At 45.2% G+C, this 13,424-nt stretch overlaps 1 protein-coding gene across 1 annotated transcript; it reads left to right on the top strand.

Annotated features, from left to right (window-relative positions):
- Nucleotides 1-4,693: 4,693 nt before the first annotated feature.
- On the top strand, nucleotides 4,694-11,977 carry RAB13 (RAB13, member RAS oncogene family; the record flags this gene model as incomplete). The annotated part of the gene is given in 2 exon segments (XM_077463929.1): nucleotides 4,694-4,882; nucleotides 11,917-11,977. Coding segments are annotated over 2 exon segments (185 nt in total), but the record flags the coding sequence as incomplete, so codon positions are not given.
- Between the last annotated feature and the right edge of the window lie 1,447 nt (nucleotides 11,978-13,424).

Raw genomic sequence — 13,424 nt, 5'->3', positions numbered from 1 at the left:
AGGTCAGGGATCCTGGAGGTTGTCAGGTCATACTATGCCGATCTCCTGGGAGGAAGGAACCTTGATCGGACAAGGATGTTGGGTTTTTTGGACTCTACACCAGGACTGGAAAGTAATGTTCCTTTGATGAATTCGGTGGATGAAATCACTGCAGATGAGGTAGTCCAGGCTATTGATAAACTGGCCATCAAGAAAACGCCAGGGCCAGATGGGTTGACAGCCAAATTTTATAAATGTTTTAAGACGATCCTGGCTCCCTACCTTGTAGAGGTTTTTTATGGCTGTTTGTATGAGGGTTCTCTCCCTCCCTCCAAGAGGCAATCTGCAGTGATCCTTCTGTCAAAGGGTAAAGATCCTTCGATGATTGAGAATTGGCGCCCCATTAGCCTTCTTAATGTCGGTAGAGAGATACTGGCAAAAATTTTCTTTTGGCGATTATCGCCAGTGGCAGGCAGTTTGTTATCCCACCACCAGCACTGTTCGGTCCAAGGTAGAAGCACTTTCTCAGCAGTGTTAGCCGTCCGGGAGGCCTTGGAGCATTGTAGGGCTGCTGGTTGGGGTAAATTTTTGCTGACATTGGATCAGGCTGAGGCCTTTGATCGGGTTAATCATGAGTACTTGTGGCTCCTTCTTGGCAAATATGGCCTGGAGGGGGGTTTCATTGATTGGCTCAAGATTTTGTACAAAGGGGCTGAAAGCTTTCCTCTGGTTAATGGTTGGGTCGGGCAACCCTTTGTGGTCCTTTGAGTCCTCTGCTATATGCGTTTGCAATCGACCCCCTTCATTAGAAGGCTGGAGAATGGGCCATTGTGTGGGGTACCTATGGGCATCGCTGGTGAGCCTCCTTTGAAAGTTGTGGCCTATGCTGATGACGTTTATGTTTTTTGTCTCTGGGACTGGGGAGGCGCAGGAGGTGGTCTCAGTGATAAGGCAGTATACGGAGGCATCAGGTTCAAAGGTCAACCAGGACAAGTGTGAAGCTTTCTGGATGGGCGTGGAAGGTGAGAGCTTTGTTCTCCCGGATGACTTCCCGGAGCCCCAGCAAAAAATTAGAGTTCTAGGCATTGAATTTGGCCCAGGTCACTATGGCCATGCAAATTGGATGAACAGGCTGGAGAATGCCAATGCCAAGGTGGCAAGCTGGAAAGGTTGGCGGCTTTCCTTGAGGGAAAAGGTTGATCTGGTCAAGACTTACCTGATTCCGATTTTCCTATATGTCAGTTTTGTTTGCGTTTTGCCAGCTTCTCTCTATACCAGGGTCTATACTTGTTTCTTCCAGCTGTTATGGGGGAGCAGAATAAACCTTGTCAAAAGGAATGTGACTTACCTTCCTAGGCGGGAGGGTGGTCTAGGGATGATCAACCCTGTAGTCTTTTTCTCTCTGATGTTTGTGAAGTACAATCTTGGTAACATGTTGGCAGAGAGACCGCCTGGGTGGGTTGGTATTTTCCAGTCCTGGTTTAGGCCCTTTCTGCAAGACTGGGAAAATGGTGGGCCAGTGAAAAGCCTGAGGGTCAAGCATGATAAGCTCCCGGCTTATGTTGCCCCGTGTTTGAAAATACTTCGGCAGTGGCAAGTAACAGCAGGAGAAGTCAGATCTCTTCCAAGGAAACTTCTTGAGAAGTGGATCATGAGCTCTGCTTTTTGCGAGCCACTGGCCTTGAGGGATTGCCCAAGCCTGGTTTTGGGGGTGGGTTTGCGGTTGATTAATTTGGAGAGAATCTCAATGAAGTTTAGGGATCAGGCTTGGCTTGCCTTTCATGGGAAACTATATGTGAATGGCAACTTGAAGTTTCTTTCCATGAGTGATCGGGGCTGCCCGAGAGTGGAGGAGAGGTGGAGTCCATGGATCACTTTCTACTTCAGTGCCCTTTTAATATAGAGGTGTACAAGAGGGTGGGGAGGGCTCTGAGTATACCCTTCCTCCCCCATATGAGTTATGCAGAGTGGGTGTATGGGGCTTTCCAGACTCGTCGGGATTATGATTTGGAAACACTTTTTTTTTAGTTAGTCTAGTAGTCCGTTATTTCACGTGGAGTGCACGGTGTCAGGTATCCTTACGGAGTAAAATCCTCCCTGTGGAAGTGGTGGTGCAGAACATTCTGGGTGAGGTTGGGAAGATTCGGGGTCTTGAGAAAGACAGGTGGCAGCAGGAGGCCTGGATAAAGGCGTGGAGGAATATCAGGGCTCTGTAGCGGCTGCCTGTTGATCTCGTGGCTTTCCTTTGTATTCTTCTTTCACTCCCCTAGATTTTCAGATCAAATATATTTTTGATAAAAGGCTCCATGCATGGTGACGGTGATGTTCCTTAGTCTGGCTCTCCCATAGGGATTATGTAATGTGCAATTTGGCTTGCACCGTTTATTTTGTTCTTGTTCTTTCTGGCTTGTATTTATTTATTTATTATGGTTTTATTGTATATAAGTTGTTTGTAAGATTTTTCAATAAACAAAATGAACTCCTCATAATGGGCACAGTGGGTGTACAGACCCGGGAACTCAGCACAGGGATGGTGGGAACCCCTCATAATGGGCACAGCGGGTGTACAGACCCGGGAACTCAGCACAGGGATGATGGGAACCCCTCATATAGGGCACAGCGGGTGTACAGACCCGGGAACTCAGCACAGGGATGGTGGGAACCCCTCATAATGGGCACAGCGGGTGTACAGACCCGGGAACTCGGCACAGGGATGGTGGGAGCCCCTCATAATGGGCACAGCGGGTGTACAGACCTAGGAACTCAGCACAGAGATGGTGGGAACCCCTCATAATGGGCACAGCGGGTGTACAGACCCGGGAACTCAGCACAGGGATGGTGGGAACCCCTCATAATGGGCCCAGCGGGCGTACAGACCCGGGAACTCAGCAGAGGGATATTGGGAACCCCTCATAATGGGCACAGCGGGCGTACAGACCCGGGAACTCAGCACAGGGATGATGGGAACCCCTCATATAGGGCACAGCGGGTGTACAGACCCGGGAACTCAGCACAGGGATGGTGGGAACCCCTCATAATGGGCACAGCGGGTGTACAGACCCGGGAACTCGGCACAGGGATGGTGGGAGCCCCTCATAATGGGCACAGCGGGTGTACAGACCTAGGAACTCAGCACAGAGATGGTGGGAACCCCTCATAATGGGCACAGCGGGTGTACAGACCCGGGAACTCAGCACAGGGATGGTGGGAACCCCTCATAATGGGCACAGCGGGCGTACAGACCCGGGAACTCAGCAGAGGGATATTGGGAACCCCTCATAATGGGCACAGCGGGCGTACAGACCCGGGAACACAGCACAGGGATGGTGGGAACCCCTCATAATGGGCACAGCGGGCGTACAGACCCGGGAACTCAGCACAGGGATGGTGGGAACCCCTCATAATGGGCACAGCGGGTGTACAGACCCGGGAACTCAGTACAGGGATGGTGGGAACCCCTCATAATGGGCACAGCGGGCGTACAGACCTGGGAACTCGGCACACGGATGGTGGGAACCCCTCATAATGGGCACAGCGGGTGTACAGACCCGGGAACTCGGCACAGGGATGGTGGGAGCCCCTCATAATGGGCACAGCGGGTGTACAGACCTAGGAACTCAGCACAGAGATGGTGGGAACCCCTCATAATGGGCACAGCGGGCGTACAGACCCGGGAACTCAGCACAGGGATGGTGGGAACCCCTCATAATGGGCCCAGCGGGCGTACAGACCCGGGAACTCAGCAGAGGGATATTGGGAACCCCTCATAATGGGCACAGCGGGCGTACAGACCCGGGAACTCAGCACAGGGATGGTGGGAACCCCTCATAATGGGCACAGCGGGTGTACAGACCCGGGAACTCAGCACAGGGATGGTGGGAACCCCTCATAATGGGCACAGCGGGTGTACAGACCCGGGAACTCAGTACAGGGATGGTGGGAACCCCTCATAATGGGCACAGCGGGCGTACAGACCCAGGAACTCAGCACAGGGATGGTGAGAACCCCTCATAATGGGCACAGCGGGTGTACAGACCCGGGAACTCAGCACAGGGGTGGTGGGAACCCCCTCATAATGGGCACAGCGGGTGTACAGACCCGGGAACTCGGCACACGGATGGTGGGAACCCCTTATAATGGGCACAGCGGGTGTACAGACCCGGGAACTCAGTACAGGGATGGTGGGAACCCCTCATAATGGGCACAGCGGGTGTACAGACCCGGGAACTCAGCACAGGGATGGTGAGAACCCCTCATAATGGACACAGCGGGTGTACAGACCCGGGAACTCAGCACAGGGATTGAGGGAACTCCTCATAATGGGCACAGCGGATGTACAGACCCGGGAACTTGGCACAGGGATGGTGGAAACCCCTCATAATGGGCACAGCGGGTGTACAAACTCATTTGTTAAAACTTTGCTATTTGGGGGAATTAAGTTCTCTATCCAAAAAGTTTATATCCAGCCAGCTAGGCTCTTGCAGTACATTATCGCTGGGGATTGTACAATCAGATTGCACTGTGTATGGTGAATTCACTTTAATCAATGTAAAATCTGGCCAAACACACAAAGTGTCCGGTGTGGGTGGAGTGCCCCTTTAGTAGAATTCCCGGGGGTGTGTCCTGACTCCTCTTCCTATGTTTTCCCGTCTCTCAGGCAGCCAATGCTAAGTTGTGTGCTATGCGAGCTCTCCCCCCCCCCTCCCCCCCTGTCCTCCTCCTCCTCCTCCTCCTCCCCCATCTCCACCCTCCTTCCTCCCTCTCCTCTCTCCCTCAAACATGGCGAAGTCCTATGATCATCTCTTCAAACTTCTTCTGATCGGGGACAGCGGGGTCGGGAAGACGTGTTTGATCGTCCGCTTCTCCGAGGACAGCTTCAACAGCACCTACATCTCCACCATAGGTGAGCCTCCCCTCCCCCACCCCAAAAAAAACTTGTGTCCGCATTCCCAAAAAAAGAAATAAATAATAAGTCGTGTCCCGTCCTGCCTGACTTCACAGAACGCTGCGATTGTAAGCTCTGTGGGTCAGACTTCGTCCCCTCGCGATATCCGCCTTCATTCTGCTGCGCCAGGCCTGCGGCCAAAAGGTTTATTCAAAAAGATTGCCGACCCCTTTTTTTTTTTTTTTGGAAGATAATTATTTGTCTTAAAAAAAAAAAAAACAACAACAAAAAAAAATCCTCCTGATTGGTCGCTCGCCAGCAAAAAAAAAAAAAAAGTTGCGCCCGGTTTGGCTGAGATTGGGAAAACCCCTCAGTAGGTCAACGACCTTCGTAAAATCACCGCGCCGGATTTCATAATCCTGTCTGCACTCTCGTATATAATTTTTTTTTATATTAATTTTTTTTTTTTTTTTTTTAAGATATTGAATCTCTTCCAGTCAGTTTGAATCTTCCCAGTCAGTTTGGTGGAATCTCTCCAGTCGCTTTTTTTGTTCTCGGCCTTTGATTTGTCGGAATCTCTTTGGTCAGGTTTGTTGGAATCTCTCCTATAGTAGATATTTGTCGGATTCTCTCGGGTCAGTTTTTCAGACTCTGTCCGGTTGGTTTGATGGACTCTCTATTTCGTCTGTTTGGTAAAATCTCTCGAGTCAGTTTTGTTGGAATCTCTGTTTGGTCGGTTTGGTGGAACGTCTCTGGGGTTGGACTCTCTGGGGTCGGTTTTGGTGGAATCTCTTTGGAGTCGATTTGTCAGACTCTCTGGGGTTGGACTCTCTGGGGTCGGTTTTGGTGGAATCTCTTTGGAGTCGATTTGTCAGACTCTCTGGGGTTGGACTCTCTGGGGTCGGTTTTGGTGGAATCTCTTTGGAGTCGATTTGTCAGACTCTCTGGGGTTGGACGCTCTGGGGTCGGTTTTGGTGGAATCTCTTTGGAGTCGATTTGTCAGACTCTCTGGGGTTGGACGCTCTGGGGTCGGTTTTGGTGGAATCTCTTTGGAGTCGATTTGTCAGACTCTCTGGGGTTGGACGCTCTGGGGTCGGTTTTGGTGGAATCTCTTTGGAGTCGATTTGTCAGACTCTCTGGGGTTGGACGCTCTGGGGTCGGTTTTGGTGGAATCTCTTTGGAGTCGATTTGTCAGACTCTCTGGGGTTGGACGCTCTGGGGTCGGTTTTGGTGGAATCTCTTTGGAGTCGATTTGTCAGACTCTCTGGGGTTGGACGCTCTGGGGTTGGTTTTGGTGGAATCTCTTTGGAGTCGATTTGTCAGACTCTCTGGGGTTGGACTCTCTGGGGTCGGTTTTGGTGGAATCTCTTTGGAGTCGATTTGTCAGACTCTCTGGGGTTGGACGCTCTGGGGTCGGTTTTGGTGGAATCTCTTTGGAGTCGATTTGTCAGACTCTCTGGGGTTGGACGCTCTGGGGTCGGTTTTGGTGGAATCTCTTTGGAGTCGATTTGTCAGACTCTCTGGGGTTGGACGCTCTGGGGTCGGTTTTGGTGGAATCTCTTTGGAGTCGATTTGTCAGACTCTCTGGGGTTGGACGCTCTGGGGTCGGTTTTGGTGGAATCTCTTTGGAGTCGATTTGTCAGACTCTCTGGGGTTGGACGCTCTGGGGTTGGTTTTGGTGGAATCTCTTTGGAGTCGATTTGTCAGACTCTCTGGGGTTGGACTCTCTGGGGTCGGTTTTGGTGGAATCCTCTCTGGGGTCAGTGTTTCAGAATCTCTCTGGGATCGGTTTTAGTAGAATCTCTTTCTGGGGTCGGCGTATCGGAATCTCTATTTAGTCATTTTTGGTGGAATCTCTCCAGTCGCTGTTTTTGTTCTCGGCCTTTGATTTGTCGGAATCTCTTTGGTTGGGTTTGTTGGAATCTCTCCTATAGTAGATATTTGTCGGATTCTCTCGGGTCAGTTTTTGAGACTCTGTCCGGTTGGTTTGATGGACTCTCTATTTCGTCTGTTTGGTAAAATCTCTCGAGTCAGTTTTGTTGGAATCTCTGTTTGGTCGGTTTGGTGGAACGTCTCTGGGGTTGGACTCTCTGGGGTCGGTTTTGGTGGAATCTCTTTGGAGTCGATTTGTCAGACTCTCTGGGGTTGGACGCTCTGCGGTCCGGTTTTGGTGGAATCCTCTCTGGGGTCAGTGTTTCAGAATCTCTCTGGGGTCGGTTTTAGTAGAATCTCTTTCTGGGGTCGGTGTATCGGAATCTCTATTTGGTCATTTTTGGTGGAATCTTTTGAGTCAGTTTTGTTGGAAACGTTCAGGGCGGTTTTGTTGGAACCTCGGGTCAGTTTTGTTAGACTCTCTATTGGGTTGGTTTTGGTGGGATCTCTCTGGGGTCGGTTTTGGTGGGATCTCTCTGGGGTCGGTTTTGGTGGGATCTCTCTTTGGTCGGACTCTCTGGGATCAGTTTGGTGGAACTTCTAGGGTTGGTTTGGTGGAATCTCCTGAGTCAGTTTGTTGTCGGAGATCTCCTTGTGATGTGAGGTGGGTTCCCGGGTTGTTGTGTCTCTCGGTGTGTCTCTTTATCTTCTCTCTGATGTGACATCATCTGGTTACTTTGTTTCCATCTTTGTTATCAGATGATTCTCCTGCTGTCATTGTTGTCATTCTTAGGCTTCTGTTTTGTGGATTTCTCGGCGGTTTGGAAGCGGCTGACGAATTCTTGTTAAAATAATCTGAATGGCGGCGGTCGCTTTTTTTGTTCACCGTCTGACTATTCAGAGCTTCGCTGCTTGTTTGGGATTAAAGTCTTTTCTGCTGATCAGCGTTTTCCTCCAGAGTATCCAAAGCCAAAATGTTGTGTTCTTCTTCTTTTTTTTTTTTTTTTTTTGGGTCATTGGTGTCCCATTCACTTCCTGTCCTATAGACACAACAGGAAGTGAGAGGAAATCCCTGGTTGTCGACCGAATTGGTGTCCCCAATGAAAGGTTGTTTTTTTTTTTGTTTTTTTTTGTTTTTTCTCTAATCCTGTTGTGGTGACCCAAAATTTGAAATTTTCTTTCACTGTGGGGGGGTCCTAATCCTTCTCCACTCCATCAATTTTTTGCCTTTAGTTACACTTCAAGAACAAAGTGTCCCCCTTTTAGAAAAGTTATCACCAGAACAAGTGTACACCTTTTTTTATTTATTTTTTATTTTTTTATTTTATTCCTGTTGCGGTGACACCTGTAACACTTTGGATTCCTCATCACTTCCTGTTTTGGTGTCACCCAGACAAATGTAAAAAAAAAAAAATAGAAACAAAAAAATCTTCCTAATGGGGAAATAAAAAAAAAAAAAAAAAATCAGACGAACGTTTAACCCTTTCACATTCCATCCAAAATTTTGGCAAAACCTTAAAAAAAAAAAAAAAAAAAAAAAAAATTGCACAAATTTTTGTAAATTTTTTTTTTTTTTTTTTTTTTTTTTATTATTTATATATTTTTTTTTTCCTAACTTTAAAAAATGTACTCCAGTTTGGAATATTCTTTCATTACTGGTGGATGGTGTCCGATAATAATGCCATACTTTAAATATCAGCGCTATTCATGTGGTCGGTAGGATTGCGAACAACATGTATTTGTTTTTGAAACCGCAGGAAACTTTTTTTTTCCTCTGTAAAAGTTTGGGGGTGTGGGGAGGGGGGGGGGTTAGTCAGCGCGGCCAGCCGGTCACTTTTCCCGGAGCGCAGAACGCACATCAGATGCTTCCTCGTTGTCACCGCCGGGACGCGGGGGGATGTCATCGCACAACAATGGCAGGAACACGCGCTCCTTCTCATCACTTCACCGCTCCAATCAGAGCTCTTCCTTCCTCCCTTCCCTTCCCACACCAGGGATGAGCTAACATGACCATCATCGCTTCACCAGAATTTTCCTAAAATTCTTAAAATTTAGCTACATTTTGGCAGAATCAGTAGGGGAGGCAAAATATAGATGGTTTTGATGGGAAAATTTTCAGTAAATGGCTCCTGAGTATTATTGTGTGTGTGTGTTTTTTTTTTTTTTTTTTTTTACAGGAAAATGTAAAGAATGTGTAAAAAAAAAAAAAAAAAAAAAAAAAAAAAAAAGAGAAAAATGTGGGTTTTTACTTATTTTCTTGCCAAAATGCAATACTAAAACCACACAAAAAAAAGAAGAAAAGCACTTTGCAAAGCAGCATTGAAAAATATTCTTACACTGCACAAAAAAAAAAAGTTTTTCCTATATTGCTTTGCAGAGGATTTGTGTATTTTATTATTTTAGAAGAATACTAATACAATAGGTAAAAAAAATACAAATATATTTTTGTGCGCTGTTGCCTTTTTTTTTTTTTTTTTTTTTCTTTTCCTGTAAAAATAAATAAAAATAAACCTAAAATAACAAAATACATCAAACAGTAGATGGTCGACCAATAGCTAAATACCTGGGTGATTCTGAGTACAAAACATTTGTATCACAGAGCAGGAGAACCATTCAATTATCCTAAGACAACGAAAAGAAAAAAAAAATTACGCCAGAAAAATTCCTATAATAAATAAAAAAAAAAAGGGAAAAAAAAAGGGGGAAAAAAAAATATATATATATATATATATATATATATATATATATATATATATATATATATATATATATTAAATAAATACATTTTTTTTTTCCCTTTTTTTTTTATTTATTATAGGAATTTTTCTGGCGTAATTTGTTTTTCTTTTTGTTGTCTTAAATAAATAAATATAAATAAATAAATAAATATATATATATATATATATATATATATATATATATATATATATATATAAATTTATAATAAAAAGCACTAGCAATATGAAAAATATTATTACATTACATATACGCACACATTAAAAAAAAAATACTAATACAATAAGTTTAAAACATAGAAATATATTTAAAAAAATACAACAAACAGAAGATGATCAGCCAGTAGCTAAATACCCGGGTACAGAACATTTGTATCGCGGAGGATCATTTGATTATCCTAAGACAGCGAAAAAAAAAAAATTGCCACAGAAAAATTTAATTTTTATTTATTTTTTGGGCCAGTCTGCTGAATTTAAAATTCTTGTCTTTTGCTGATTGGTCGGCTGAATTTTGATACCCTGTGTCTACATTCGCCAGAGGCTCTGAGGTTAAACATTAGTCAGACCTCCCCCGGCTACCGTCACCTATCACCGCCGTGTGGAATGTCGCCGTCTGCAGAATCCAGGATGTACTGAATGACCCCCTTTTTCCTCGCACTTCACCTCGCCTTCCTGCCCCCCCTTTCTAACGCATTTCTGGTGGTCACAGCCCCGTAGCAGCTGGGTGCACAGTACAGCTCATGGCGGTTATGATGCATAACTCTGATTGGTCATAGTGGTGACGGGGGGGGGGGGGGGGCGGGGAGAGAAGTTTATTATTTATTTTTTTCATTAAAATTTTTATATTTTTTTTATTACTTTTTGTATTATTAATAATTATAAAAATATATATATATATATACTTGCGGTAAATCAGTTGTGAAAGTGCAATTCACTAGGAATTTTGCGTTTAAATACGGAGTGCGTTTATTTCTTCAGTTTTGTGGTAATTTACCGCATTGAACTAGTTGACTCATCAGCTGTCAATTAAAAATAATGACAAAAAAAATGTGTGGGGTCCCCCCCCCCCAATGCATACCAGGCCCTTTGGCTTTTTAAGGGGAACCAAAATGTAAAAAAAATAAAATAGCGTGGGGTACCTCCCCAAAATCCACAGCAAACTGTTATCCAAGCATGCAGGTCAGGAAAGGGGGGGGGGGGAGAGACGAGTAAGCGCCACACACCCACTCCTAAACAGGCCACATGCCCTAAACATGGAGGGGGGGGGGGTTTCTTTGGGGCGGGGCTCCATCATGTTGATGGGGGGACAAGGGCTTCATTCCCACAACCCTGGCCGGTGGTTGTGGGGGGGGGGGGGGGGTTTCGTGAGGTCACTGACCCAACATGCGCCGGTCCGTGAAGTAACAGGGGGAGGGGCGGTGCCACCAGGGGACACCGCCAGGTGGCCCCCCCCCTTACCTATTTAAGAACTGTTAGACGGCGAAGCCAGCCGTCCTCGGGGAGTGGGCGGCGTGATTGACGATGGATCTACATGGGGTGGGGGCATTGTTTTATTTTTTTATTAAGGTATTGTCAAAAACTGACTGTGTTTTTATTACTTTTTTTTGGTGAATAGGTACAATTTACTCAATACTCATTCACATGGGGGGGGGGGGGGTGGGATCTGGTGGGGCCCCCTGCTGCAGACCCCCACAAACTCCGGCTTGGGTAAGGTTTTTTTTATAATTTTTAATTGTTGTGAATATTTATTACATTCAGCTGTTACATATACATTCTTACCGCATAAATAAATATATATATATATATATATATATATATATATATATATATGTATGTGTGTGTTTATATATTTATTATTATTAAAATATATGTATAATTATTTTTATTATTATTACTAAAATATATATTTATTATTATATATATTTATTATTATTATTATTATTATTATTATTAAATATAAATATATATATATATATATATATATATATATATATATATATAATATATATTTAATAATTTTTAATTGTTGTGAATATTTATTACATTCATCTGTTACATATACATTCTTACCGCATAAATAAATAAATATATAATATGTATGTGTGTGTGTGTGTGTGTGTGTGTGTGTGTTTATATATTTATTATTATTAAAATATATGTATAATTATTTTTTATTATTATTACTAAAATATATATTTATAATAATATTATATATATTTATTATTATATATATATTTTTTTATAATAAATATTTAATATATATATATATATATATATATATATATATATATATATATATATATATATATATATATATATATATATATATATATATATATATATATATATATATATATATATATATATATATATATATAAATTTCTTTTTTTTTTTTTTTTTTTTTTATAAAATTTTTCTAACTTTTGCTTTTCGTTTCCTTGTAGGGATCGACTTTAAAATCCGGACCACGGAGATCCAGGGGAAGAAGATCAAGCTGCAAGTTTGGTGAGAGAATGCTCCCCCTTCCCCCTCCCACTGGGCTGCCGAGCCTACAGGATTCAGGTTTTCATGCCGTCACCCACCCGGGATGAGGCCGGACTCGTCCAATTGGCAGGGAGGTCGCTAAACGCCCAATGATGCATTAGGGATCCCCCTACCAATGGATGGGTCCGGCCTCGTTTCCGTGTGGGTGACGGCATGAAAACCTGGGTTTTAGTTCGCCGTCTGCTTTCCTAGAACTAAAAAAAAACGAACAAACTTTATTTAAAACGGGTTTTATAACCGTTGTTGGCATTTGCAGAGGACTTTGCTCCGTTCCTATCAGTCCCTTCCTCCCTGCTTTACATCACTTGGGTGAAAGCCATAATATAAATGTATGTCCTCCTGCCAGGCTACGTGGGGGGTGGCTAAGTGGTAATCCAAGGCTTTGGGTGGCAATAACAAACCTGCCCCCCCCCCCACCCTGTTACATGGCAGTGCTGCGGATCTCCTGCGGCCTCTTTGCAGCCACTTCCCGCCTCCATACACTACAGTGATTGCTGCCACGCCATTTTTCAGGGTAGGTTCCCTGATGGTGACACGGGGGGGGGGGGGGGGGTGATGTCTGTGTGATAAGTGCTGATATATGATAAGTGCTGATATACGCCCACATGTAGTCACCATGGGAAGCCCCCCTGTGATTGGGGTGACAACACTGGAGCACAATGGGCGGGGCAGGACAGAGCGTTGTCACCCTGTAATGGGAGCATTTCATTGGTTGGGCCTGCAGATATGACGAGGTGTCATCAGTTTCTCTCCGTATTGTCTGAACACAATGTGTGGAATTCCCCCTCCAGTGGAGGCCGTGTTCAAAAATAAAGATGAATAATTAACCTAAATTTCCCCGTTTTGGGGGGGGGGCAGCTGTGCTTGGGGCAATTACCGGCGGAATGCAGAACAAATAATAATTGTCCCCGTGTCACAAACTTGGCTGTTCCTGGCCCCGCCCCTTTCATCAAAGCTGGAGCAGAAGGGGGGCAGAAGGGGGGCACGTGCCCCAGACTCAGTTTCACAGCCTATCTCTGGACCCGCCCCCTTTCATCAAAGCTGGGACAAAGGGGGCAGAAGGAGTGGCATGTGCCCCAGACTTGGCTGTTCCTGGCCCCGCCCCCCCTTTCATCAAAGCTGGGACAAGGGGGGCAGAAGGGAGACACGTGCCCCACACTCAGTTCCACAGCCTGACTGTCTCTGACCCCACCCCACTTCATCAAAGCTGGGGCAGAAGGGGGCACGTGCCCCAGACTCGGTTCCACAACCTGAGTGTCCCTGGCCCTGCCCCTTTTCATCAAAGCCAGGGCAGAAGGGGGGCACGTGCCCTAGACTCAGTTCCACAAACTTGGCTGTCCCTGGCACCGCCCCTTTCATCAAAGCTGGGACAAAGGGGGCAGAAGGAGTGGCATGTGCCCCAGACTTG

Source organism: Lithobates pipiens, unplaced genomic scaffold (genome assembly GCF_037356315.1).
Source record: "Lithobates pipiens isolate NorthernLeopardFrog02 unplaced genomic scaffold, aLitPip1_a1.2 Scaffold_30, whole genome shotgun sequence".
In the NCBI taxonomy this organism is placed as follows: Eukaryota; Metazoa; Chordata; class Amphibia; order Anura; family Ranidae; genus Lithobates; species Lithobates pipiens.
This window is presented reverse-complemented; position numbering and strand designations above follow the sequence as displayed.